We start from the raw sequence: 23,895 nt of genomic DNA on the forward strand, positions 1-23,895 counted from the left end.
ACTTCTCCAGTTCAGGGGGCAAACAAACCACTACAACTGGCAGAACAAACAAATGCTTTACAAACAGCCCCTCTGCCAACTTATTTTGGTTGGATTAAAATGAGAATCCTTTCACTCAGCTTAGGGGCAAAACACTGAAATAAAAAATGCATTTTTTTCCACACAGAGATCTTAATCCTGGATTAATTATTTTACACATTTTCCATTTTAATTAAAGCAGTATTGCGTGTTTCTTAAGTTCTTTATCTACTTTCTTTAAGTAAAGCTATTTAATACTGGGGATTGTGGAAAACATTTGTTCATGATTATGCAGACACAGTCAAACAAGACTGAAACAAGAGCAGCATGCAAAAATGTATTTAAGGACTATCATCCCAAAATGCTGCTAAAAGCTATTAACCAGTACGTGTTAATTGCCACAGCATTCATATTAATTTTCACTTCGGGCCCGACATTGTGGAATATTTCCCCTGATACATTTTAAACAAAGTTTAATTTAAGGAACTGCTTCTATCAACACTTATGAAAATTAACAGCCAAGCAATTAGCACTCATGAATTATCCCTTCCCCCATGCTTGCTACAGCATCATTTTTAAAACAGTTGCTACATGAGAAATTGTTGGTTTTTAACCCATTACTAAAATTAGCCACAAGAAACCTTGTGGCCCTACAGAGAGGCACCACTCCTCACCAAAGGATTTTTAGTATTTGTCCACCCAAAAATTACATGGACCAGTTTTCAGTTAAATTATCTCCAGTAGTCAAGCAAACACCAGAGAACTCCATGAGATCAGAAAAGCCAAACTTCCTTCTAGCTGCATCTGCAGCTAGTCATGAAAGCAGAAATAAAAATATCTTGAGAACATCTGGTCTGCCTGCAGGAAAGGCTTTTGGCCTCGGAACCCCAGCTCACTCCAGAGCCAGACAATTCCTGACAGTTTTGCTCTCTTCTGCACCTCTGTCCAGCCTGAACACTGACCCTCAGCTGAGCCCCTGGAGGAGCCAGCACCACACTCCTGGGTGGCACCTGTGGCACTGCACAGCTTTCAGCTCTGTCTTACACCCAGTCTTTTTCCCCAGCATTATTAGAACCCAGCAAGCTGGAACAATAAACTGCCAAAACTTGATTTTCCAAGTCCTGTAGACAGAAATATACACGAATTTATTTATCAAATGGGTGATAATTTAGTTTGCATGTAGAAAAAAGAAATAAATTTGGCCAGTGATTTCTTAAGCCTCCAAGTAATTTTCTATTCCAATGACACCTGAAGGAATTACAAAGAACTAAAGGTTCTTTCAGTACAAATTCTTAGAAAGAGTATATAAGAATTATTAACTAAGAAGTACAACCTGTGTACTTTACAAAAGATGAAAACATGTCCAGAGCTGAGGTTTATTTTAACAATTTAGGGAAAAGCTTGAAGGAAGAGTTGAGAGTAGTTACTCTATGTGTGGCTTCTGTTAAGAGCTGAAGTTTTACAATGTACAGAAAACCACAAACCTGTCCTGGGCAGTGGTGGGACAAGTTGTGTGGGTTCCTGAGCTGCCTGGAATGCCTCCCTGCAGTTGTATTTCACAAGCCATACTCTCTACTGTTTGGATAATTAATGAAGCGATCAGGACAGGAAGAAATTAGAGTGCTTTAAAATTTTACTATTTCATAAAATCACAGAAGTGGTTATGAAAGAGACACTAAATCTGGCAGGGAACACCTGCAAATGTGAGCAGTGCCCTCGCTGGCTAGGCTGGCACCACAGCACATGCCAGGCTCTGGCTGAGCTGGCTGAACACAGCTCGGGGGGCACAGGGAAGGGCACCAGGAGGGTTTTTGGATTTCAGCCAGGAGCTGAGCCCAGGCAGGACGGGGAGCACGGGCAGGGACAGAGCCCAGCACAGCACTGAGCCTCACCCAGCACCAAGGCAGGAGGGCTACTGAGCAGCCTGGAACCTGCACTGCCCAACTCCACCACGGCCCTGCTTACAGCCTTGAGGATCTCAGAGCCACTCTGACCCCCTGAGTAAATACATAATTAAGTAGGGTGTTTTTAAGACATGTTTAATTAGGCCCCCAGCCCCTCCTCACCCCCCTTTCCCCAATTATGTTCCATTTCCCCCAGAGATACATGGCTCTGTTAATTATGTAAATAAGTCATGCACTATTCCCTGAAAGAATGATATTTCTGTGAAATGCTGTTCATCTATTATCAATAAAAATAAATACAAGACATACGATATGTCATTAAAAATAATTTTTAAAAGCTCGATGATTTTTGGTGTTTTTACTGACTGAACATACATGAGAACTGAAGCAAAATAACTCACAACTGGAGTTATGTTTCTTCTATATCTCAGATGGTCAGCCAAGCATTAAACTAGATCATACATACAGAGCTACAGAGAATAAACTTTGTATGCAAACTATTGATACACTAACAGAGTAACAGAAACAATGGTGTTAAAATTAACAGAGTGAGATTATACTCTAACAAAATGCACATTCAGTTATTTTGGATTGTAAAGAAGTATTTGATTTTTACTTCCCCTATACATGATATCATATCATTTAAATGTTTGCCTAACTGAAATTTCGTGGCACAAGAACAACAAACCCAGAGTTTAGAAAAAAGGCCTCTTGGTGCTGTCAGCCTGAAAGTGCTGCTGTCACTCATCAATGAGGCCAGGAATTCTGAAAACCTGAGCTAGCACTAATTGCCACATGCTAATAAATACAAAATCACAACAGAGGAGCTTTTGCACTTGAACTTCATAGTCTAAAGGTTACCATTTCACAAATATTCCAGATATTCCTAGAAGTGTCACTGGAATTATGGATCTGACTTTCCACTTCAAGAACACCTAACAGAAAATGAAATTCTTCCATCACAATGGTAATGAAGCTCAAACTCCATCCTCCCACAGGAGATTCCACAAACAAATCCAGCAGAAAACAGATCTGTGGAGTATTTATACTTGTTTTGGAACAATATGACAATGATCCATCACACCCATGTTTATATTTCAGTTTTTAGAGTTGATGACAGGGATATCTGACAATGTGGAGTACAGGGAAGACATTTATCCCCAGTGTGAGCAACATCAGATCCATGTCCTGACCCCACGACCTGCCAGGTTTGCAGCCAGTCTCCTCCCTGTGTTACACAAACCAACACTTGTGCAGAAACACAAGGATTAGTGCTTCTTTTTGCCTCGGATACTACCCACTGATACTTCAGTTTCCCACCCTCAAAGAGAGCATGGCTGCTCCCACTCTCAGCAGAGCACTGAGGACAAAGACATGGATCATGGAATATTCAGCACGCGCTGTCATGTGGATACACTGAACAGTTTTGGGGTTTTTTAAATGACACACAATCAATCATTTACACAACGGGTCTCATCACCTCTAGAGAGACTTGCCAGGACTCTGTCACAATCAGGTGCACCTCTCTGACCTGCTGGAGGAGGGAACAGCAAGGCAGAGGAGGCTCATTCTCAGTCCAGAATTGTAATGCAAACAGCAGAAATGGCTCTGCTGAAGCTGGAACCACTGCATTGCTCGTTTCTAGACAAGCACTGCCAGCACCTGACGGCCACCACGGAGCCCAGGTGGAGCCTGCAGAAGCCAAAGCACAGGAGCAGAGCCTGGCCTGGGCACAGGGCAGCCTGGCACCCGACAGAGCCCCGGCACTCACCTTGCCGTCGAACTTGGAGTACTCATTGAAGGGGTTGTTGAGCTGCAGGGGACACTGCTCCAGCCGCACAGAGAGGATGGACTGCTTCCCAGAACACGGCGATTTCACCCGAAAATTCTTCTTTTCAAACAGTGAGCTCAGCTCCTCTGCTGCAGATCAGAAAAGAGATTAGAGGGGATGTAAAGAGGCTGCTGCTCACCACAGAGAGATAACATCATAAGAGGGAGCACAAAATCAAATAAATCTACAAATGCTTCAGCAGGGCAGCATCTACCACCACTCTTTCATAGCCCAAAGACATGAAGCCATTAAGAAGGCTGAATGATGCTCCTGTTTAAGCTGAGAAAAAGGTGAGTTTTCCTGTACAGAGAACAGAGCTGATCAGTGTGAGACCCACTGGAGTCAGGAAACAACCAAGAGAACGGCACATTCCTGGTCTCTCTGCTTGCCTACCTTCTCCACAGGAGCAGGGAACACGGAAGGAAGGAGCTGCTGCCACAGGAGCAGCACAGCTGCCACTGAGGCTGCAGCACGTGGCACAGCAGCCCTGCCCTGCAGGGACACCCTGCCAGCTGCAGCCCTGGCACCACCCCAGCCCAGGACAGCTCTGACTTCTCCTTCTCATGGGGACTGGATACAGCCTCCCTCTTAAAGATGTCCAACCTGAAACCACCACTCCAGATCAACAGTCTGAACAATAACAACAAAAAAGCTTTCTGGAAACAAAGGGATGCAAGTTCAGGAGGTCTTTGTGTGGTCTGTGAAGGCTCAAAAAAGCCTTTTTATGTGAAGAAAGTGCATAGCTGAATTTCCAGCAACAGCTCAACTCCCAATTTACTTTACAAATCCCTGAAAACCAGGACTTCCTACGTCACAAGGCACTGTGAAATCAGGACAGGGTGTTTCAGCACACAGCACCAAGGGCTCTCTGCAGGGAGCTGTGGCTGAAGCTGCTCCAGGAGGCAGAGCCCCCAGCCTCCATCCCCCCCTGCCCAGGGCCGAGCCAGCTCCCCTGGCCTGGGCTCCCCACGGCTCCCAGATCCCCATCCTGCCTCTCCAGAGAGATGGAACTGCTCCCGAGAGGGAATGACCCGGCACTCGATCTGCAGGGACTTGGCTCATTTCTTAGAGTGCAAAATTAAAACCTGTCAAATGATAACTAGTCAAAAGCTCCATTTATTTTTATCAGCAGATTGCCTTAAAATTCAGGCAGTTGGCAGAGGTGCTAAATACTGGCACTGAGAGATCCCCAGCGGGCTTGTGAGAGGCTGCAATTAACCAAAAAAGCTTGATTTAATCCCTTTCAATGTGGCCACTTTAACTCCATTAGGTTGTTTTGGTTTTTCAACAAGCTCTTGTACCTGATTTAAAAAAAAAAAATCTAAAGCCTTGTGCTGGAGTATTTCCTTTAACTGACAGTTCCTGGGCACTTGGAGAGGACATTGGAGTCCAATACAAAGGTTTTACTCGCACAAGTGAAAAATGAAGTTTTTATCTACAGCTACTCTGCATGTCTTGCATGTCAGTATGGGCTGAATGCAAGACTTGGGAAGGATTTCCTTGACACATCGTTACTTTGCATTTTATATGCTCTGAAATGAAGGAATGTAAGATGTAAAGCTACAGAGGATGTCCTGAAGGGCTCCTCCTTCTTGCTGCAGGGCTGTTCATGCAGTAAGGGAGCAGCACCCAGATCTCAGTGGCCAAGCAGAGAATTTGCTCTGAAATGAAGGAATGTAAGGTGCAAAGGTACAGAGGATGTCCTGATGAAGGAATGTAAGATGTAAAGCTACAGAGGATGTCCTGAAGGGCTCCTCCTTCCTGCTGCAGGGCTGTTCATGCCGTAAGGGAGCAGCACCCAGATCTCAGTGGCCAAGCAGAGAAGGAAAACCAGCTCTGCCAACAGCCCCGAGCCCGGAGTTTTTGTGTAACTTCTTCATTTTTAATTTCAGTCTGCTCTGCATCAGGCAGGGACTGATCCATCTGCCTGCACATTCCTCAGAGGGGACAGGGTGGCTCAGAGGGGACACGTGTGGCTCTGGGGACAGAAGGGGATGGGCCATGGAGCCCCAGGAGCAGCAGGGCTGCAGGAAGCCCAGCCTGAGCCAGCTCAGAGTGCAGGAGACACAGAGGGATCTGCAGCATCACTGGCCAAGGGCCATAAAATACTGAGCAAAGAGTTGGAGGTTATGGTAGATTAACCTTTAAAACCTACAACTCTGCTTACAGGAGGAGAAAGGCAAAAACATTTCAGAATGCATTAACAGGGGTATCCAGCACAGCTGAACACTGAATTAAGGATTAGTGCGAGCGTGCTGCTCGTGTGAGCAGCTTTGTTCACTCCTCTGAGAAAGATATTACAGGGCTGGAGAACCTTCTGCAAATGACAGCCACGCAGATAGGAGGAATTAGGCAAAAAAAGGGAGATTACAGAGGAACCTCATTAAGATATACACAAATTTTGAAAGAAGTAGGCATGACAGACCATACAAAGGCTTGAATGTCTGTCAAATACAACAGAAATAGAAACTAGCTTGAGCTCTAAAATAGGAAAACTGAGACAGATTTGTAATTTCATATACTACAATTTAAACTATGTAGAACATCCAGTCACAAATACTTAATTATATAATTAACAAAACCAGAATTTAATTTTTTTTTGAGAAATCAGAGATAACAGTTTTACCAAGGAAAGGCAAGATAAGCCAAGCCAGCATTTATTATGCTTGTATTTAAGTAGATCACACATATACTCTTTATTTCTTAAGATTTGCACCTTAACTAAAAAGGTAACCACAAAAATACTCTGTGCAAGTGAACTCTACAAAACCCCCATGGCACCATGTGCCAAATGCAGCTGGAAGTGCTGGGGAGTGGCACCAGGGCTGTGCCACACTGCCAGTGCCACCAGGGCTGTGCCAGTGCCAGTGCCACCAGGGCTGTGCCACACTGCCAGTGCCACCAGGGCTGTGCCAGTGCCAGTGCCACCAGGGCAGTGCCACCAGGGCTGTGCCCTGCCCAGGCCCCTCTGAGCCTCTGAGGGCACAGACACCCTGAGCCCCCAGGGATACCTTGGGGTGCAGAGCCCACTCCATAACCCCATAACTCCCGACTCCCTAACCCCATAATATCATAACTCCAAAACCCCATAACTCCACAACCCCATAATTCCACAACCCCATAACATCCTAACCCCATAACCCCATAACTCCCTAACCCCATAACTCCCTAACCCCATAACTCCCTAACCCCATAACCCCACAACTCCCCAACCCCACAACCCCAAGTGGGTGCCCAACATTCCCCTCTGCCCTGTTAACCCCCTGGGTGCCCTGGCCAGGCTGGCACCCAGGAGAGCACAAAGCATTGGCATTTCCTCTAGGCTGTGAAAATCACAACCTGCAAATGCTGTAACCATCACAGGCAGGAGTAAAAACAGCAGGAAAAGAAGAGGTATTTTATTTTACCTGAGTAAGAAGTATTTCTGTCTTTCCACTGAACGTTTTTGCATTTTATTTGATTTTGTCTCTCTTTCCGCAGACGTTCTAGTCTCTGAGCTTGAAAAGAAATATTACAACTATAAGTTTGTCAATGAAAGTTTACTATAAACAAAGACATAATTAACTACCTTTATATGAATAAAGATGTTTTATACTGCATATGTAGGGGAAAAAGTCATAAAATTTTAAAGGTGGCACCCCTGAAAAGCAAATACCAACAAAAACATGAAAATGTTCTTGATTTATAATTGAAATTAGAGGATATAAAACATTAATAGAGATCATAAAGATAGTATTAACATGGAAGAGAATAATAAAATGTGAAAACTTCTGTGATTAATATGACATTTCATTATATAAATCATTAATAACGGTCTTAAAGGAATTTTAATGCACAAATGAACTGAAGTGAATATTACATTACAGGAATAAAATTACTGTTATGAATTACTCTACCCGTTTCAAAAATTAAAGATAAATGAACTCAGACTAGACTATTAAAGTTTTAAATATAAAATCCTTTATCTAAAAATCATGAAAATTATAAAATGTCAAAGCGATATAAATTAGCACGGCTTTTTCTTCAGTAGGCTGAAACAGTTTATAGGTAGTAAAATAAATGATTTGTATCTTCACAACATTAGTCACATCCTAAAATGAATATAGTATTTCTTTACATATATTTTGACTCCATCTTCAAAATATGGTCAGGAAAAAAGCCCCAAATAGTTCTGATGCCAAAGGACTTGCAGCCCAGGGCAGCAGACAACAACTTAAATTACCTTTTTTGTTAACTGCAAGACTTCCTTGGGGGAAAACCTGATGGAAGCCACCCGAGACAACGACCCCAAGACACCACTGATATCATGCACTCCAAATAAGCAGATTAGACTGGGAAGTAGAACTAACAGTGCTGATCCCCAAAGGAAACAATTTGCTGGACATATTAGCAATTTTGATGTATTGAGATAATTCATTAACTAAAATGGGTTTGTAGAAGAGATTCTAAAATGCTAAATTACTCTGACAATTTTTGGATACAAGTGGAGTTCCCTGAGCCTTTTCAGCAATTAAAAAACATTAATAAATATTTTCTATCCCTTCTGTTATTACTCTTTTGCATTTAGGTCTTTGAACTGAATTGTGGACAAGGAAGTATTTTTTTCCCCATAAAAACTATCAATGAGGGAACTGATAAAAAAATGCTCCTTTGAAGTTGAACAGCTGTAGCAAGCAGTTGAAGGTGCAACACAAATGGGAACTTGGATAAGTATCTCCCATTAACAACACCATGCTAGAACCTGAATACCTCCAGGTAGCTTCCTCTTAATGAAATAAGAAATATATCCCTTCTCATAAGTTTAAATATTGGGAAAACTCTCTTGTAGCATAGATATTTTATTCTGAAAGAAAAGCTGCACATTTGTATTAGTTACTGCCCACACTGTAACTCAAGATTACCTTCCAAAACCCCTTCCTTCCAAATGAGCTATCAGAAGATATAAATAAATAATATTTTAATATAATAAAATATAATCTGTTAGATGAACAGGTAAAAAAAGAATTAAGGAAAAACCATAGACCAGAAACAAGATCATGCACATTTTTATCCTGTTTGACATTTCCACCCCCTGTCAAAACAATGTCCAAGAGCAGAGTCAGCACCTGCCCTGACCCACGCTGCTCCTCCACCTAGGCTGATCAGCGTGACCATTTCACTGTGGGACTGTGCTACAGCACTGCCACACCAGATGGAATGCCAGCACCTCTTAGAAATGTGAATTCCTGGGGGCTTGCTGTCACAGGCAGCCAGGGACAGTTTTGGGGGTGAAAAACCAAAGTTTGGAGAGCTGTGGTTTCATGAATGGTCAGCCCTGAGCTGAGCCTTTGCTCCTGGCCTGGGCACTGTGCTGCTCACCTGGCACCCCCTGGCACTGCCCCCTGCTCCTGACATGCCAGGGCTCCCACCCCTGCCCTTGGAACATGCCCCAGCTGGCACTGAAATGCCTTCAGACCATAATTCCAATAGGGATCATTCCACCAGTCTGCTCCCTGGGTGAAATGATCCTTCAGAATCATTTCTGGAGTAATTCCATAACCCTCAGACTCTGCCTCTCCTTCCTCATGAGCTGCACCTGGGCTGAAGTGCCCCAGCCTGGATTGCCAGCACACCTCCTGCCAGGCTGGGCTCTAAGCTCAGTTTATTTCCAAACCTCACTCTGCCACAGGAGATCAGTGCCAAAGCTTTTCTGGAACCTCTCACAACTTCCTCCTTCTAAAAGGCCTTTCAGTATCTCTGACATCACACACACACTTTCCTGGTGAAGCAGAGCACAGAGGTGCTTTCTGGGCTCTAGGTGGTGTTATAATACCTGCAGAAATCATTTTAAAAAATATACAGAAACAGGAAAAGGAGGTCAGTACTGACCACTGCACACCAACCTTCTCCTCTGTATTTTATCTCACAGAACTCCTGCTCATAACATTCCTCAGGTCTAAGCAGAAGTCTGGATATTCCCTGCATGAAACACCACATGGGAGAGCTTTCTGCCAGCCATGACAAAATGAGTGTATTTTGCAAAGGTGTTCACCCTTTAACTTCCTAATCTGTTTTTTTCTCAGAAATAAAACTTCAAGAGACAAAATACAGACAAATCATTCCCTTTGCTGGCTCACATCAAACTTCATTCCTCTCTTTTATAACAAATACATTTGATGCCTCACTAGGCAGATTTTTTTCTCAGAAAATAACTATCCTGTTCAAAAGTTAACACCCCTCCAGACAGTAACAATAGAGATATCAAAGACTGTTCGTGCACTTTGGATTTAGATTTGATGTCTCCACAATTTGATTTTTTTTATATCTACAAAACTGACTACCTCGACGTTCCCCTGTACAGGAATAGGTAAAACAGCAATTAAGGCTCGGCTGACAGCACTCTAAAGTAACTGAATCATTCTGTATCCTTCCTGAAAGGGGCTCAGCACTGCAGGGGGCTGTGACAGACACCAGGCCAGCCCTGGTGTGTCCTGCAGCCAGGACCAGGGCTGCCCAGGGCTGAGGCTGCCCAGGACCCAGGCTGCCCAGGACCAGGGCTGCCCAGGACCAGGGCTGCCCAGGACCCAGGCTGCCCAGGACCCAGGCTGCCCAGGGCACCACGCACCTGTGTTGGAGCGGCGCCGGATGCCGAAGTCCCAGCTGGAGGTGATGTCCACGGACTGGGAGTAGACGTAGCCCTGAGGCTCCCCGTTGGTGCCCGGGGGCTCGGGGCCGCTGTCCCCCAGCGCCGCCGGGGGCTGCAGCTTCTCCAGGTCCACGTCGTGGTCGATGAGCACCATCTCGCACATGCCCGTGTCGTCGCTGGTCACGTGCGACTGCCGGATGTGCGCCAGGATGATGGTGGGGTTGTCCAGGAAAGCCATCCTGCCGCGGGCCGCGCCTCACCGTACTATCTGCTCTCCATCCTGCCTCATGGGCACGCGCACCTGCAAAGGACGGACACGGCGTTGCAGCAGCAAACGGGAAAAGCCAAACCCCCACTCCCAAAGGTCACTGGGAGGCACACACCCGACAGGCTTAGGGCAAACTGTTCAACCCTGCCCCAGGTCACCTATGCCACACTGGTTGCTGAGATCCATTTGAGGACAGCTTGAAACCCGAGTCCCAGGACAGCAGAGAGACCTACAGACAGGTCCCAGCACTCTGCAACACCTGGCTGCTGTAAGGAAAAACACCCAGGACAGCAGAGATAGCTACAGACAGGTCCCAGCACTCTGCCACACCTGGCTGCTGTAAGGAAAAACACCCCACAGGGCTGCACACAGGAGGATGGCAAGAGAACCCAGAGCAGAAACATCTGCCTGTTCCAACTGATCCATTTACAAAACTGACAGGGGTTTGGATTTCTTTTCACCCATCACAACTGTGTTTCTCTTTTGCTTCTGCATCTACACACCAACTTTTTGAGTACCTTATTACAGACTCTCTTCAGGTTTTGTATTTCCAGGAAAAGCTTTAAACATGAAGAGATTAGTGTCTCAGGGCAGAATATTGAACATCTGCTGCTGCATGGTGCTTCACACAGGGCAATGCTGTAACACAGAAAGCTCTGTGACCAAATACCACACGCCTGGGCTCTAAAGCACTTTAAGAACAGTAATTGCCACTTACCTAAGATATTTCATTCAGAGCACTCAAGCGGCCTTTTGAAACAAAGCAGAGGGCAAAAAGGAAAAGGAAAAAACCCCAAACCACAGGACCCAAACCACGCTCACATTGTTATCTGATTTTTCTGTAGCTGTGGGTTTGTAGTGATGCCAATCTAATTCAAGCCCGGGCTGACTGTGAAAGGGGCAGCTCCATGCCCTGCCTGACCTGCCCCAGGAACTCCACCATCTCCCAAAGCTGGCAGTGGAGCTGTGGGATGAGCTGGATCAAAAAATTACCTGCTGGAAATAACCTAAAAAGAAAAAAATAATTATTCCTGTTCATGCAGCGAGTCCATCCGTGAGCAGCAGCAGGAGCCACTGGGACACCTCCACCTGAGGGGGCTGTCTGAGCTCACAGGGCAAGACTAGATGTAATTCCAGAAGTTAGGAATCCCCACTGCTTTTCTAAGCAGAGGAAAACACTTTACAGAGCTGCATGTGTGTGTTTGGGATTTTGAACTCAGAAACACCAGCAATCTCCTGTCCCTGCTGCTGGCAAAACTGCTGCTTAAATCACACAAAGCCACGTCCCACGAAAATCTGCTGAAGGCAGCTGGTCTTCTCCTGGGACATTTTAACAGAGGGAAGGGGCAGAAAGGACCAGCCAGGCTTGTTCCAGAACCAGTGAATTTTTCCATGTCCCCTTTTTTGTCCCCATAAATTCTGCTATTAGTGAAATTCACTCCAGCAGGATCCTTGGAGACCCCCAAAGCCCACCTGGACACAGCCTGGAGCTTTGCTGGCCCTGCCTGGGGTGGGAGTTTGGATGGGATCTCCTGAGGCTCCAGAGCACCACAACTCCACACTCTGTTTTCACTTTGTGACTCTTTCCATCAAAGTAAGCAGGGCTGCTCCTGGGGGAGCTCTCACTGTCCTCCAAGGGAGAGGACACGAGGCAAATGTCCCACCAAAGGACTGACGTGTCCAGGGCTCTGACCCTGCCCCAGTGGGGCCTGAAAAACACAGACACCACCAACTACAGCCTATGGACATGGCAAAACACATGTCGAGAATGTTCTTTACATTGAATTATTTCTACTCACTGATTAGGGAAGGCCACGTGTACCTGCAATTGGCAAAAACTTGTTTAAATAAGCAACAGCCTCGGGCGTCGGAAAGGTCTGCAAACTCCCAATCAAAAATTACTGCTGCCCCATCAATGTGTCATATAAATGTTGGCATGTTAATTGTGTATTTATAAGATTGTTAATGGTTAGTTAATTTACCTCCCACACTATTATTGTACTTGAAATGATTTAATGTCTGCTGAGGGAGTTAACAACATGTAACAGCAGATGCGAGAGTTTTACCTTTATACCCTGCACCCCGACTTCCTGCCATTAACAGTCCTGTGCTAAATCAGCCAAGCTTCTTCCAACTGTATGTGTGCAACTGCCTCTCCCATAAACCTGAACGCTGAGAAAGTGCTGGAAATTCTACACAACTTTTACACAAACGTATTTTTATTTCCTCCTCTTCAGAATTTTCAAAAAGGTACATTAAAGCTAATTTATCAACACATTAATGCTGGAAACTCTCTGAACAGTTAATGCCCTTCAAAAAAACAACAAAAAAAAAACATCAGACCCCCAAAGTTCAGGTTTTGATGCCATATTTGGTAGTTGTAGCCTCCAGAATTCTAACCAGTTCTCCTGTTGATAAAGGCACAGACCCACTCTGAGGAACAGTAACTTCCAGTGAGAGAGAAGAACTCAAAGAAGCAAAGTTCAGTTTTACAAACCTTTCTACAAACACCTTGAAGGTTCCAGCAAAATCACAGACCCAAACCCAATGTCTAGATCTGCTGAGATCTGGCAGCACAGCCCTTCTGCACTCCTACACCCACACAGCATCACCACATCCTCACGGAGGAGCTGAATTTAACAGAATTCAGGGACCTTCTGAGCACCAGCGTCTTATGCATTATTTAATCATAAACAAGAAATAAATGTTCTTCTAATACTTGTGCTATACAAATAATATTCTACCACTGAATAAAGCACTTTGCAGGCAGCTGTCAAACATAACTCTGTGCAAACACTAAAACTGAAGAGAGCAGTGTGAAATCTCCAGAATTTTAGAGCTGGGTATTTCTGTACAACGGGCTGGGATTTAATGATGTACTGATTGGCAAACACCTGTGATCATCACACAGGTGGACAGAGATCTTCACTTTCTTCTGATCTTTATTATTCACCTATATAACTGTCTGCACCTTGTCTGACCAACACCCCAGGGAGGAATGCTCCCTGTCCCCTCTTGGCCCCATGGCTGTGATTCTGCCGTGCCCCAAGGCCTGGGGAGCACAGCCCCCTCAGTCTGTGCAGGCACAGAGCATCCCCAAAGATGTCACACTGCACCATGGAGAGGCTGAACGCCTCGCCAGGATTCACAGGAACTTTGTGGCAGCACCAGACAGCTGCATCTCAGTCTACTATTTTTATCAGCAGTATTGCTCTTCCAGTTCCCCACGGCTATATTTATGGCATGGATGGGCTCTCCCAGCGAGGGCAGCAGGGCTTTATGCAGATCAGGCTCATTCATAACCTGCACACAATGAGCAATGCAGAGCGTGCTAACAAACGACTCCGCTGCCAGGAGGTGACACAAAGGTCTTGGAAAAGGATCTGCAGCCACGCAGGCTGTACCTTGAACACACAGCTGAACACAGCTGAATTTCGGGAGGCAACTTCATCATCACAACATGTTAACTGTTCGTGTGACCCTCCTGCTTGCTTGATGTACTGCAATTATTTAAATAAAGATTGTCTGGCTCTCCTGCCTCCCCACCAAACCCCACACAGGGTATCATATCTGCACGTTAACCTACACGGGGTGACAACGAGATACCAAAGCAAGTGTGGGATCAGGGGAAAGGACAAGCTCAGCCTCATGGCTGCCATCGCTCCCATCCATCCCAGTGCCCAGCACGTGTCAGGCAGACAGCAGCAGGCACAGCTGGGAGCAGCTCCGTGCTGGACCCACCGACTGGGGGACTGCAGCCATGTGTCAGCCCTGCTCGCTGCTGCTTGCAGGGGAAGCGTTTGACCTTGAGCGTGAAAAATGCTGAGAGCAGCTTTCCTCACTTTGGGGAAAAGGCAGCTATTTCAGAATGGATTTTCTGGGCTTTTTAAATGAGCACACTGAGTCTGACACAACGCCTCGCTGCCACTGCCCAGCGCGAGGCGGCTCGTCCCTGTCACTGCCCCACAGCAGCACGGGGCAGGGCAGGTGTGTCCCCTCCACAGCTGCCAGCCGTGGGGCAGGGCCCCTCTGTGCCACCCATGCCAGCCCTGCTCCCTCCTGCGGCTCCTGACACATTTTCCAGCGGAATTCCAGATTTCTCTTGGCCAGCAGGCACTTTCACACCCTGTACCTGCCCCAAAGGTCACAGGCTCCAGCTCAGAGCCCTCCAGATCCACCAAAAGCCCTGTGGTGCCACCAGCACATCTCTGACTGAAGGACGTGTCCCTAAAATGACAGTGCCACCTTGCCATGGCACCTTACAGGAAACGTTTTCCTCACGTGAAGGGTTGATATTTTTGCCTTTCATGCTGTGAAATACACAGACTTCTAAACAAGCTACAAGAAACAATAAAATCAGAGAAAGCTGTCAGCAACCAAAAATGTTCTGCTGCAGGAAAGAGCTACAACTTGGAAGTTCCACCAATTTTGATGGAATGATTTTAAGAGTCCTCCAGTTCAAATGGCTAAAAGCAGTTCCAAATTCCCCACAAAACTCTCAAGCCAATTCCTGCAATGTATCTTTCTCTCTAAATTATAAAGTTAGAAGGGGAAAAAAAGCTTCTTTCCTCATGTTCTGCAAAGCTGTAGCTTGTTTTTGGTTTTCTGTTTGTTTGTTTTAATGTTGTTTAAATTTACTATCCTCCTTAAGGAAGTAATAAACAATTAAAGCCCTATTCAAAGTAAAAGAAATTATTCCAAAGACACAACTTGTGGAAGGTACAATTTTGATCCAAGATAATTGCTAACAAACTCAAAACATAGCAAGCTGGAAAAATGATATACCATTGCAGGTCATGTTATCATTCAAGGGCTTCCACAGTCCCTGTACTCAAACACCTCCTTGACTGTAGCTCTTCAAAGTGATCTTTAAAAACTAATGAAAAAGATAGGCAGATTAGAATTAAAAATTGATTTTTCCCCAGCACCATATAAGCAGGAACAGGACGGCACGAACATACTTCAAAATTTATGATTCAGGGTCTATGAAATAATTTCCCAGTCAACTTCTGTCTGCAATTGCACAAGAAATGGTTCTGGTTATCTGCATTTGCAGCAGCAAAAATAATCAAGCCCCTCAAACACAGACAGGTCCTGGGCAGGCAGGATAAAGGAAAGGGAACTGCAATATACGAACATTCAAGTTTATGTTTCAGCAAAAGCTCAAGTGCGTTTAAGAGTGAATACTTATCTGCAGAAGCTGTCACTCACGCTCTGGTCCTATCATTAAAAAGGAAATAATCATTTACAGTCATATAAAGAGGCTCTCTCACAAGAGAGACTGGAATTGGGAAGTTATGATGAGCAAACACTGCATTACACACAACTTCCAACAAATTATTTGTTCATTTCCAGACCTGTAAATCAATCTGGCACTAGCTCTGTATTTTTGAACTGCTTGGAATTTGGCTATACTTTTGTTGTCACACTAATCAGGATGCAAATGACACCAATTCCAATATTTTAATTACTGAGCTTTAGTGGTGGGGGGGAGAAAATATTGGGGTATGTATGGGAAGTATTCACTCTTCTCTTTCCTGATCTTGTCAAATCTTTGTTTAATTGCAGACAAGTTGATTCTCTGCTAACCTGAGAAATCTTGCATCAAGATTTTAAGCAAATAAATAAGTATAAAAAAGGCAGAGATTATAAATTAGGGCAGACAAATCTGTATCTAGACTCGTGCCTGCAAAGAGCATTCTATCAATATAGCGAAATACTAATCTCCTAATTAACAACCTAATTAGGTAATTATGGCTTTGCAGAGGGATGCCTAAATGAAATATGACAACATGGTCACCTCTTTATATGGCACCTGTGGGCCTTTTCAGCTGTCACAGCCGAGAGTGCAATATCAATTTGAACAGATGACAAAGTGTTGTCATTTTTCATTCAGATATTGTGCTGAGCGCGGGATGCAGGCGCTCCCCGCGCCGCTGCTGCCCGCCCCTGCCTCCCAATGTGCTCAGACACCGAGCTTCATCCCTCACGGCTCTGCTTCAGCTCGGCTTCTCGGGCTGTCTGCAGGCTCTCCCTGGCACACAGCACAGCTGCAGTGCCTCCCGGGGTCACCCACAACCCCCCGACCCAATTTCCCAGCACGCGTGCGGGAGAATCGCTGTGCACAAAAAATATCCGAGTTCATCACCGAGGCTTAATTGCTGCTGGCTCTAAAATAACAAAACAAAACCAGAGGGCCTTGTAAATAACACATAGCATTCATTTCACTTTTATTCCTGCTGAACACTCTTTTCCAGGGGAACAGCAGTCCCTGTCCAGGAGAAGGTGAAGCTGATGGACTTCTGCACAGAAAGCTGGGAAGGAAGACTTTCAACAAAGGTGCTTTTCCATGGAACACTTTCTGAAACTCATATGCCTAAAATGCTTTAAGGACGATTCACTGAGCTTGAACATTCCTAAAGGCCATCAACTTGTTGGAGCGGGTCTGGAAGAGGCCACAGAAATGATCAGAGGGATGGAGCACCTCTGCTATGAGGAAGGGCTGAGAGAATGGCATTGCTCAGCCTGGAGAAGGGAAGGCCCAGAGTGACCTAAATGCAGCCTTGCAGCTCCTGAAGGGAGTCTGCAGGTAAGATGGGGAGATACCACACACAACGGATGGAGGGACAGGAGCCAGGGAATGGCTCCCAGTGCCAGAGGGCAGGGGTGGATGGGCTCTTGGGAATTAGGAATTGTTCCCTGGCACAGGGTGCCCAGAGCAGCTGTGGCTGCCCCTGGATCCCTGGCAGTGCCCAAGGCCAGGCTGGGCACTGGGGCTGGAGCAGCCTGGGACAGTGGGAGGTGTCCCTGCCATGGCAGGGGTGGGATGGGATGGGCTTTGAGCTCCCTTCCAACTCAAACCACCCAGGGATTCTGTGATACACAAAATAACTTGTCATAGAGTGGAGAATGAAAGCACAGTGCTCAAATATCAGACCAGAGCTTCTCTTTTCACAATTCTCAGTGTGATATTCAAGAGCCAAAAAAACCTAATAAATTCCATACACATCAATACAAGCCCAAAAAAATCTGAAGCAGAAAGCTTCACCACTTCACCGTTTAGCCTGTTTGCTGCTGAGAGAGATGCTGCTCTGTCTGGGTTTTACACACACAGAGGTCCCCAGGCTCACAGAGGCTGCCTTGTCTGAGCCAGGACATACCGTTTAGCCTGTTTGCTGCTGAGAGGTGCTGCTCTGTCTGGTTTTACACACACAGAGGTCCCCAGGCTCACAGAGGCTGCCTTGTCTGAGCCAGGACACAGCCTGGGGACTCGATCAGGTGCAGCCGCCCAGGGGCTCGCAGCACAGCTCTGCAGCAGCACACGGAGGCTGGTGTGGCACTGCCAGCCAGGCGTGTGCCTGGAACAGCAGCACTCACAAAACAAACACTTTGGTCCTGGCCAGTTTCTTTAGGTTGTTGCCATTCTGCTTTTGAGTGCATGTAAATATTTTTATTGTATTAAAAACATGACCATAATCTTATTTTTTAAATATAGCAGCATGCAAGCTGCTTCTGACTTAAGAAACACTTATGATGATCAGACTCACTTGAAAATGCCTGAGCCCTTCAGCCCCTTTGGGGCTTTATGTCAAATGGAACTGGACAGATTCACATTTCTTCAGCAAAAGATGAATCCCCTGTTCCTCTGGCTTTTAATTTTGGGTCTGTCTCTTTCAAGAGCACACAAAACATATTCAAGGAGCTTTGTTTTGCTCTCACAATAATGGATTTAGATACAACACTTCTCAGGCAATAAGCAAACAAGGGAGGGATTGCCCTTGTGCTGTGTGGGACACGAAACTGAGCTGCCAGTGAACAGCAAGGCATCCCAGTTTGATGGGGCTCCTCGCTCACACACGCACACAGAGTTAACACTGAAACACAGCCTGGAGTCTGTGTCAGCCCTCCCTGCACGGTGGGTCCCAGGGGTTGGGCACCCCCGGGCTCTGCCCACAGCTCCAACCTGCCCCTGCCAGCACCTGGGTCTGTGTCAGGGGCACTGACAGAAACAACACCTGGGGCAGCCCTCCCTGCACGGTGGGTCCCAGGGGTTGGGCACCCCCGGGCTCTGCCCACAGCTCCAACCTGCCCCTGCCAGCACCTGGACAGGAACAAGTGGAAACCCCTGAGCTCCATCCCATTTCCCAGCCAGCAGCATCTGCCCTCGATGTCAGAAGGAGTTCTGGACACCAGAAGGAATTTCTGCATGGAAAGGGCTGTCTGGGCTGGAAGGGGCTGCCCTGGGAGGGGGTGGAATCAGCAGCCCTGAGGTGTGCAAGGAGTGACTGGACGTGGCACTCATGTCTGGCCTGGCTGCCAAGGTGGTGGTGGTGAGTCAGAGGCTGGACTCGATGATCTCAGAGGTTTGTTCCAGCCTCAGTGACTGTGTGATCTCGAAAGAGAGCAGCCACATGGGAGATGGGCTGCTCCTGCCTGGGGATGTGACCAGAACGCTGCTCCTGTGCTGTGCCATTTGTTACCACAACTGACCTTTCATACAGGTGTGTGCTTTTCACGCTCACAACTTCAAACGGCCGGGAAAATTTCCTGCTACAGGACACAGATCCCTGCGCCAGGCTGCTTCACCTGCCGAGGCCTCCACTGATCCAAAGGAAATGCACAACAAGAGTGTAGCTGTTACTTGTTATTTTAACATTCGTTATTTGTTTTTTTTTAGTTTGTTACTTGTTGCAACTGGGTGAAAATTTAACCAACAGATGAGGAAAGGGTGTAACAACAAAGACCTGAAACATGACTGATACAGAAATTGACTAAACTGGTTCTCCCTGCTTCAGTTATTTCTGTACAAGTCTATACGTACATGCTGATCTCAATTTATTTTTAATCTAACCCAAAAAAGTGTCCGTGAATGGAGCTGCTCTGAATTTGGAAAAGTAACTGAGAGAGTCCAATTCCCAGTCTTGCATCTACCTGATAATCCCCGGATGCCTAAAATCCTGTAGAACACGCTCAGGACACCCAAGCTTGGCTCGGGCACCTCTGTTTAGTCAGTTACCAAAGTTCCCTAGCACAGAAATGAGCTCCGTGCTGCGTGTCCCGGACCCGTGTGCCGCTGCCCGGTGTGTGCGGTGCGCACAGCCCGGAGGCGCTGGAGCCGGTGCCGGACCGAGAGCCCATCCGAAAGGCACTGACTGGAGCGCGGTGCTGCTCACGGCAGCCGGGCAGGCAGAGCAGCCGGGACACAGGGGCGTGTGACGGGACCGGGATGGAGCGGCCGGAGAGCCCCGGCAGCCGCGTGCCTCCCGTTCCCCGGGGCACCCCGGGGCACCCCGGGCATCCCGTGCCGGTCCCTGCCGCCCCCGCCACCCATCGCTCGCTGACCCGCTCCGCCAGCCCCGCGCCGCGCTGCGCCCGCCCCGCGCACGGCCGCGGGTCACGGGCGCCGGTGCGCACGGCCGCCCGGCCGGGATGCCCCGGGTCCGTACCGGGGACGCCCGCGGCGCTCCCCGGACACAGAGGGGGCTTTTCGCACGGGGACCGCCCCAGTGCTGTTTGCGGTTTTTATTTCCTGTAAAAACACGGTGGCGTTTAAAGCGCAGCGCTCGGAGTGCAGACACCAGGGGATGCGAGCGCTGCCCGCGGCCCCGAGCGGCGTGCCGGGCTCCGGGGCTCCGGGCCGGCTCCACACGGCTGCCGGGGCCAGCAGCGGTGCCCGCCGCCACCGCCGGCCTCCTGCAGCTGGTCCCGGCTGTCCCCAGGGCTGCTGGCCTGGCCGTGTGTCCCTGTCACCTTCCCAGCCTCGCTAGAGGAACCAAGGAGACCCGTTAATCCCCGAGGAAAGCCTGGCGCGGCACTGCCGGAGCTGCACACGGCAAAAAGCAGCTGGCTGTGACAGGGACCGCGGGCAGCGCGGCACAAGTGCCACCAGGGCCCGAGAGGAGCGGGTGGCAGCGCCTGGCAGTGCAGCGAGGGCAGCGCTGGAGCTGCCCAGGAGTGCCCGGCTGCAGCCGGCAGAGCACAGAGCTCTGGGGCGAACGGGCTCAGCCTCCTACAACAGTACCAAAAATCACCCAGAACAGCAGTTCAGTGACGTGGTGAGGCCCCGCCGTCCCCGCAGGGAGCCCTGTCCCCTTTGGCAGGGCCAGGGGCTGAGGGGACTGCGGGTTCCATCCGTGACACTTCACCCTCCGGGGGAAATGCATCTGTGAAACATCACAATAATACCAATTTAAAATGCCTTTGGGGTAGCGTTCTTAGTAAAACTGGATGGCCCTGAAAACTCACTGGCTCAAGACAGACAATGGTGGAGTAATTAAGATGTGAAGTAATTGAAATGTGAATGAATTTACTAATGGCACGGGGGGGACGGTGAGACCACAGATTTGTTGACCAGGAGCCATCTCTGTGTGCACCAGCCACACCTGACCCTGCCAGTTGGCAGAAGGGTTCCAGGGACATCCAGCGACATCCAGGGCCCAGCTGATGCCAGCGGGGACTGGGGGGGCCGGGAGCTCTGCTCGGGCCATGCCGAGCCCGAGGCACCTGCCACACCACCAGGAAGGGCAGCGGATGAGGGCTGACTTTGGGCACGGCTCCACTGAGATCACCCTCACAGACAGGGCGCATACAGCCAATTAAGGATGGTTTTAATTGCTGCTGGGGCTCTCCATTGCATGGGACTCCTGAGAGGTGTCTGCACAGGGCACATACAGCCAATCAAGGATTATTTTATTGCTGCTGGGGCTCTCCATTGCATGGGACTCCTGAGAGGTGTCTGTGGGGACACCACCCAGAATGTGAGCAGAATGGAGCAGAACAGAGGAACCTGCAGTGAGCGGGCAGTGTCCCACGAGAGGAGTCTCAGCAGGGGTGGCCACGATCCAACCTCTCAAAGAACGAGCTCGGGATTACCCTTGGTGCCTGCGCTTTTTTCTCTTCCCATCTCCGCGCTTCTGTGCACATTTACACAAAGTTAATTTGCGTTAACGCACGGTCTGAGCCGCGGGCTGTGCCAGAGGCTCCCGTTCTGTCCCGCAGCTCCTCCGCGGGGACACACTCAGGGCACAGGCCGCGGCAGACCGGCCCGGGACCCGCCGTCCGGCCGGGGCTGCATCGCAGGGCCGCGGCTGCCGGTGCCGGGGCAGGCCCGGCTCCCCGGGGGCGCTCCGCTCCCTCTCGCGCGCCGCTCGGCTCCTTCACAGGGTGACACGTCTGCGGTGAGTGAGTGGCGTTGGCAGCCTGTCAATCCCTCACCGGAGCGGCCATCAAACAACATAAAACACGCGCGGGCACCGGGCGCGGGGCTCATAAATTCCGGCGGGCCGATATTTTTGCACATTGCTTTGCAGAGAGTGTGTAATTAATTTTTTTACAGTTCTTTCCCCGTTATTTCCGCTCTTTTCTTTGCACAAGTTCAAACTTTTGATTGCTGCTGTCTCACCCCCGTGCACAGACTTGGGATCGTTTGTTATTTGGGGGGGAGGGCGATTAATTTTTTTTTTTCCCTCTGTGATTGTGTTTTCTTGGCTTTTTTATGTTGCAATTTGGGGGTGGGGGTGTTCGCTGGTTTGTTGTGGTTTTTGCTGTTTGCACCCTCCCAACTTCTGAAGGATTTGAAAGCGAGTTTTTTTGATTTTGTATTTAATTTTTTTTTTTTAATTTTGCCTTTTTGCAAAGAAGATTTTTGGACAAGTGGGGAAAGACATAAAAAGCAACAATAAACATAAAAAAGGAAAAAAAAAAGCTTTGGAGGAAGATTGTACCAGGAAAACCTCACAGAAATCTGCTCAGCTCATTTATCCGAGGCACCAATATGATGATGATGAAAGAAGATTGTAACTAAAGAAGAGAGTGATTTACTGCCCTGGGAAGGAGAAGAGAGTGGAATAAACAGCTGAGATCCGGTCAAAACACAAATACTACATTTTTTTTGTTACTGTTTTGTTTGGCTATTTTTTTTTCCCTTTTTCGTGGTGTGTGTGCAGAGCGCGGCCGGGAGCGCGGCGCTGGGACTGAGCGGGGCAGGCGCTGCCGTGAGCGCCCGGAGCGCGGCCCGGCCCGGAGCCATGGACGATCAGTCCAGGATGCTGCAGACTCTGGCCGGCGTCAACCTGGCCGGGCACTCGGTGCAGGGGGGCATGGCCCTGCCGCCTCCCCACGGACACGAAGGGGCTGACGGCGACGGCAGGAAGCAGGACATCGGCGACATCCTCCATCAGATCATGACCATCACTGACCAAAGCCTGGATGAGGCACAAGCAAAGTTGGTTTCGTCTAATTAAACCTTGTCTTTTAAAAAAATTATTATTAATATTATTATTTTTTTAAATTATTTTTGGTGTGTGTGTGTGGTTTTTGTTTCTCTCCTTCCTGCTCCTCTGCAGAGACCCGGAGTCTCACAATTAAGAGCAACTTCTTGGGGCCGTAAGAGAAATTACCAGCAGCCAAGGCAGAGCCAAGTTGCTATTTAATTTCTTTCCTTAAAAAAAAAAAAATAGATATGATAAATGTAGAAGCGTGCGGTGGTTGTGCCGCCGGTGCGGTGCGCGGGAGGCTGTGGCTGGTCCCTGCCCGCTGCCGCTGGACGCTGTCCGGTGGATCCCGGCCTTTGCGCCGCCGTCCATCCGTCTGTCTGTCCGGCCATCCCTCAAAGTACAACTTTGCCTCTTTCTTTCTTTTCTTGTCTCAAAGTGGCAGCAGATGAATTATAAATCTGACCAAATATTGCTGCAGGAGAGGGTGTGTGTGTGTGAATAAAACCCGAAGCAACCCCTGGCTGTGTTAAATCACAATAAATACAAAAACAATGTTAACTCTGTACACCTCCCCCCCCTCTCCCCAATCTCCTTAATAAATCAGTTCTAATATCGCAGGACGGGGACGAGGGGGGTGGTTTTTCCCCCTGGCTCGGGCGGTGTTTGCACAAAGATAATTCCGCATGAAAGCGGAGCGGGATGAGGGAGGTTCCGGCCGGCCCTCGCTGCCCGCGGCCCCGGGACCCCCGGCCGGGGGGCGAGCGGCCGCGGCGCGGGGCCGGGGAAGGCGCCATGTTGCTGGAGCCCGGCGCTAACCGCTTGTCCTGTGCTCTCTTGCAGGAAACACGCCCTGAACTGCCACAGGATGAAACCCGCCCTGTTCAGCGTCCTCTGCGAGATCAAGGAGAAAACAGGTACGGGCCGCCCGCGCCGCCGCCGCAGCCATCTTAGCGCTCCCGCCTCGCGCCGCGCCGGGCCCGGCGCCCCTCACGCCGCCGGGGGCGGGGGCCGGGCCGAGCCCCAGCCCATCCGAA

At 48.4% G+C, this 23,895-nt stretch overlaps 2 protein-coding genes across 9 annotated transcripts in view; one reads left to right on the forward strand and one right to left on the reverse strand.

Annotated features, from left to right (window-relative positions):
* Window positions 1–19,264, reverse strand: part of MAPKAP1 (MAPK associated protein 1) — a 76,730-nt gene extending 57,466 nt beyond the window's left edge. For 2 of the 4 annotated variants that reach the window (XM_039730530.1, XM_039730528.1), the window contains exons 1-4: window positions 19,137–19,264; window positions 10,358–10,679; window positions 7,161–7,250; window positions 3,694–3,842 (exon numbers count right to left, since the gene is read on the reverse strand). In XM_039730530.1, the coding sequence (XP_039586464.1) occupies window positions 3,694–3,842; window positions 7,161–7,250; window positions 10,358–10,616 (498 nt within the window). In that variant the 5' untranslated portion in view covers window positions 10,617–10,679; window positions 19,137–19,264. The remainder of the gene's footprint in view (window positions 1–3,693; window positions 3,843–7,160; window positions 7,251–10,357; window positions 10,680–19,136) is intronic. The other 2 variants (XM_039730527.1, XM_039730526.1) reach the window with 2 other exon arrangements.
* A 2,498-nt stretch (window positions 19,265–21,762) lies between these two features.
* The window catches only part of PBX3 (PBX homeobox 3), a 99,015-nt gene continuing 96,882 nt past the window's right edge, over window positions 21,763–23,895 (forward strand). For 2 of the 5 annotated variants that reach the window (XM_039730531.1, XM_039730535.1), the window contains exons 1-2: window positions 21,769–22,869; window positions 23,702–23,775. In XM_039730531.1, coding sequence (XP_039586465.1) covers window positions 22,673–22,869; window positions 23,702–23,775 — 271 coding nt within the window. In that variant the 5' untranslated portion in view covers window positions 21,769–22,672. Of the gene's footprint in view, window positions 22,870–23,701; window positions 23,776–23,895 lie in introns of all 5 variants that reach the window. The other 3 variants (XM_039730533.1, XM_039730534.1, XM_039730532.1) reach the window with 3 other exon arrangements.

This window comes from Passer montanus, unplaced genomic scaffold, assembly GCF_014805655.1.
Source record: "Passer montanus isolate IOZ18808 unplaced genomic scaffold, ASM1480565v1 scaffold73, whole genome shotgun sequence".
Taxonomy (NCBI): Eukaryota; Metazoa; Chordata; class Aves; order Passeriformes; family Passeridae; genus Passer; species Passer montanus.